This window comes from Sodiomyces alcalophilus, assembly GCF_042370955.1.
Source record: "Sodiomyces alcalophilus JCM 7366 unplaced genomic scaffold ACRALscaffold_2, whole genome shotgun sequence".
NCBI classification, from domain to species: Eukaryota; Fungi; Ascomycota; class Sordariomycetes; order Glomerellales; family Plectosphaerellaceae; genus Sodiomyces; species Sodiomyces alcalophilus.
This window is the reverse complement of record NW_027263533.1, coordinates 7,775,750-7,780,591: the sequence shown is the minus strand read 5'-3', so window position 1 is coordinate 7,780,591 and position 4,842 is coordinate 7,775,750. Positions and strand designations below refer to the sequence as shown.

General features: G+C 32.6%; 1 protein-coding gene across 1 annotated transcript; it reads left to right on the top strand.

Moving 5' to 3' along the window:
* Window positions 1-3,933: 3,933 nt before the first annotated feature.
* Window positions 3,934-4,342, top strand: ACRALDRAFT_208367 (uncharacterized protein; the record flags this gene model as incomplete). Its single annotated transcript, XM_071022445.1, has 2 exons — window positions 3,934-3,948; window positions 4,178-4,342. 2 exons carry the CDS (start codon window positions 3,934-3,936, stop codon window positions 4,340-4,342), a joined length of 180 nt encoding a protein of 59 aa, XP_070878258.1.
* Window positions 4,343-4,842: the final 500 nt, after the last annotated feature.

The following is a 4,842-nucleotide window of genomic DNA, read 5'->3' as shown; positions in this document are numbered from 1 at the left end:
GTCTTTGTATTTATTAACTAAATCTTTATTCGTAAGTATAATAGACTTACTCTTCTTATAGGCGTTATAGCTCTGTATTTTAGTTAACTCTTTATTAGTTATATTATATTCTTTTTAAAGAGTATTAGTATAAAGACTTTTTAAGGTAATAGGGTTTATATAACCTATCCTGTTATGCCATAGCGTTATGTTTTTAGTTATAGAGGTAGTCCTTCGACGGTTATTATAGTCTCTTTATTTATAAAGCTCTTGTTGAGGTTAAAGAGGTTAAGGTTTCTTTGTTATATTATTTCTTTATTAAGGTTTAATTAACCCCTTTCTTTATTTATTTAATTTCTTTAAAGCCTGTTCTTTAAACCTCTAAAATCTCTTTATTCTAGTTGAGTCTTGAGACTGTTCTTTAGGTAAACTACCTTTTTATAATAGTTTCTTTGTGTTTTTTCTGGTATTTATTATATTTATTTTTTGAGACTTAACCCCCCCGTATAATAGTGCCCGTGCTATAGCCTAGTACAGCCCGTTATAAAGCAGAGCCGTTATATAAAGAAAGAGGGGCTCTTTATTATTAAATAATAAGAGCTTTTTGTTTCTAGTAAGACCGCGAGCTTTACTATTAAGACGAGAGAGACTAATCATATTCGTGCCTATTTCCGGTATATAAAGGCAATCTTTTAAAAGCAGAAGCTTTCTAGTATCCCTATATTTTATAACGCAGTCTCCTTCACCTTATATCTTTATTTCCCTTGCCTAACCCTAATAAATAGTTCTCTTTTTGGAATTATAAGTAGAAAAGAGTCTTTTATTTATAATAATATACGCCGTAGCCCCGCTATCTATACAGAAATTCAGATTCAGATCCAATTTAATATTGTTTTCTGCTTATATTTTATGAATCCTTTCCACTAATTAATCTAATCCATATCCATTAAATCCTATATAAAAGAATTAGGACGGTCTAGAAGAGGAAACGGAGGAGGCAGGACGTCTTTAAAAATAACGCCGGCCTCTTCGTTTTTATTATTGTCTTCCTATTCTTTTTCCTTTTCCTGCGGTTAATCCTGCGGTTAATTCTGTTAATCTATAATTATATTAACCGTAGTAGACTCGTCGTTTTCCTTTTCTAAAGACGTATTAAAGGCGTGCTGCTCCTTTGATTTTAGTACGAGGTTTATTATACGCTTCTCTTATTAAGAAAGACGTGTATTTCCACCTCCTTTCTTTTCCTTATCCTTTTAAGAGGACTAGGATTTATTTACCCTATTCTGGGTATTTTTCCTTAATACTGAATTATCCTTTATTACCCAGTTCTTAGGTGCTTTTTCAGAATAAAGAAAGTAGCAGTTAGTCGGCGTATAGCCAGGCTTCTTATAGTTCTTATAGAATAAACCCTTAGTCTTCTTCTAGGGTTTTTTGCTATTATTCTTCTATAATTTCGAACCTTATATAAGGAGGGTATTCGATAGCTAATCGACCTTTCTTAAAGTATCTATTAATTCCGCTATTAATTTATCCAGTATATAACTAGTGATATCGTGACGGAGAGCTTAAGTTATTTGCTCTATTATAGATTCGTACCTCTCATCGAGACTATTAAGAATCCAGGTAAAGATCACCTTATCAGAAAAGGATATACCTCTTTCATTTAAGGTGAGTAGTCTCTTTTATATTTTATATAAATACGCTTCGAGATTAGGGAATTCTGAAGGCGAGAGGTTAAAAAAAGAAGTTAGGACGATATAGTCGGCCTAGGATCCCTTTACTTTATATAGATCCTTTAGTTTATCCTATACTTTTAAAGCTTCGTTTATTCCTTAAACCTGGGTTAAGGGACCGTCTAAAAGAACAGAGAGTATATCTCTAGCTGCTTTTAGAGACTCCTCCTTCTGTTTTATAGAAGGATTTACTAGAAGGGGCTTTATACCGTCTTTAATATATTTTTCTTTACGAGCAAAGTAAGCGTGTATTCCTATAATCTAGTTTTAATAGTCTATACTGCCTTAGAGCTTCCAGACCAACACTTCTTTACTAGTCTCTTATTAAGCTATTTTAAGGTAGTAGAACGGTATTTTTTATTATTTATTTACGTTAAAATTAACTAAATTATTTAACGATTTATTTTTATTATTTTTATTCGTTTTCCTTTATTCCTTTTTCTTTATTACGTTATCGATAAAGGATAGAAATAAAGGCTACTAAGCTAGAGGTCTAATTCTGATTAGCCTAGCTTCGAAAAGTGGGACTAAAAGTGGGTCTAAGCAGTAAAGCTATTTATAGATCTCGTAACGCAAAGAAAAGCGATGCTCGTATAAAGCGAATAACAGGATTTCTATTAGCGGACTTTTTACTTAAAGCTTATATACCACGTTACGATATCCTATTATTATAGACAGCGCGGTAGGTTAAGTGGCTTAATTATTTTAGCTGTTATTCGTGGATGTATAATAGCTCTTATATTTAATCCACGTATTCGTTATCCTTTTTCCTTCTTTAAAAAGTCCCTTTATAAATAAAGGAATAGTATATCCGATCATAACAAAGAGTCTTATTCCGATCGTGTAGGTCTTCCGGAACAGGAACAAAGAGCTGGTCTCTTAGCACGACTCTTAGTGATCGTATTAGGAAGAATAAAGAGCTTTAAACCGTGGTATCGGAACGGACGGTTCGATTCGATTAGCTATCTTCGGGAGATAAAGGGCTTTCATACGGTCGGAGATAAGGATCTATAACCGGGAGAGGATAAAGGGATAGCCTAAAAAGGCAGGGAGTCTTTTTAGTATTTCGAGTAGAATAATAGGGTAAAAAAGAGTAGATTTCCTTCTTTACTAACCCGGGCTTATAACCTTTTAATATATTAGGCTACGAGTAGTAGGCTATACGCGCGGAAAAGAGGAAAATCAAGTAAATAGCTATTGAATTCGTAGATCCGTAGGATTACTGCTTGTTTCACTTATATGTAAAGAACTGAGTTCTGGGATTTCCTCCTGGATCCAGGGCTAGCAAAAGACCCTGAAAGATTGGGTGGCGACTGTTACGTTAACAGCCTACGCGACGGTTATCACGCCACGTTATTTGCTTAAGTAGTAACCAAGATATCGTATTTACGATAACTAGTATGTTTATATTATTATTATAATTATTACGTATTATAAGTATAATATTAATATAGCCTACTGCTTATAGGTTAATTTATCAAAAGATTAGAAGTCTGGGTTAGTAAAAAAGCAAATCTACTCTGTTCCGCCCTTTTATTATATTATCGAAATACTAAAAGAAGTCCTGCCCAGCTACCTTTTCAGGCTATCTTTTTAGCCTCCCGGTCGTAGATCCTTATCTCCGAGTCCTTTATATCCCGAAGACAGCTAATCGAATCGAACCGTTTATACCGATACCATAGTTTAAAGCTCTTTATGCTTTCTAATACAGTCACTACGAGCCGTGCCAAGCTCTTTATCTTTGACCGGGAAGAACTATATGATTGGATATACTATTTAGTTGTTTATAAAGGGACTTTTTAAAAAATAAGAAAAATAACGAATTCACGGATTAAATATAAAAGCTTTTATACCTACTCCAGGAATAACAGCTATATTAAGTAAACGACTTAGCTTACCGCGCTACCTATAATAATAGGATATTGTACCCTAGTATATGAGCCTTTAGTTAAAAGTCCAACTATAGAAATCTTGTTATTCGCTCTATACGAGTATGGCTTTTCTTTATATCATGAAATCTATAAATAGCTTCATCGTTTAGACCCCTAGACTATCGTACGGGTATGATTATATAGGATAGTTTAGTCTTAGAGTATAAATAAAATAAATATAAAGCAATAACTATGAACGAGTTTTATATCTAAGAAATAGTTAATATACTAATACTCTTTCAAAGACTTTTATATAGCTAACGAAGATTTAACTAAAATACAGAGCTATGATGCCTGTGAGCGAAGTATGTCTATTATACTTGCTAATAAAGGTTTGGTTAATAAATATAACGACTCTTCCCATTTAGAAAAGGTTTATATAGATCTTTAGGCACTGATCGAACCTCATTCTTATAATAAAAAGCGTTAGATTCTGTTTATACTAGACTATTTTACCCGGTTCCTATAAGCATAACTGCTCTTAGACAAGTCCGAAACGACGGTTATAAGAGCTATAAAAGAGCGGAAGCTTAGGTGGAAAATAATAACAACAATAATAATAATAATAATAATAATAATAATAATAATAATAATAATAATAATAATAATAATAATAATAATAATAATAATAATAATAATAATAATAATAATAATAATAATAATAATAATAATAATAATAATAATAATAATAGTATCTAAGTGTAAGGGGGTAGTTATAAGTTATTTATAGAGTAAGGCTGAATAATTAAATTATCTAAAGCTAAGGAGAAAAGGAGGGAAAGGAGAAAACTCTATAGGTGCTTACGACCTAAGTATAATATCGCGGCGACTCACTAGGAACACAATATAATTAGTCGGAAGATCCGGTGCTCTACCGGATTATCTCCACGGGGTTCACCCGTAATATTACCCTCCTCCTCCTCTCGATAAGCTATTAATTTTCGGTATAGGTTCGTAAAGCGTTATTATTTAATTAAATAACGCCTTCTAGCAGCTTCTTAAATAAGCTCTCTGCTCGTTAAGAAGTACTCGAGGCGAGCCTTTATAGTTATATGATTAATTAATGTTCTGTGTAAGGATATTATTATTATTTATAAGCGGGCTATAGAGTCCTTCCTTCTATATAAGGAGCCCCTATAGCGTACCTTTCCTAACCGAGTAACTTACCTATACTAATAATACTAACTTCGCTATTACCT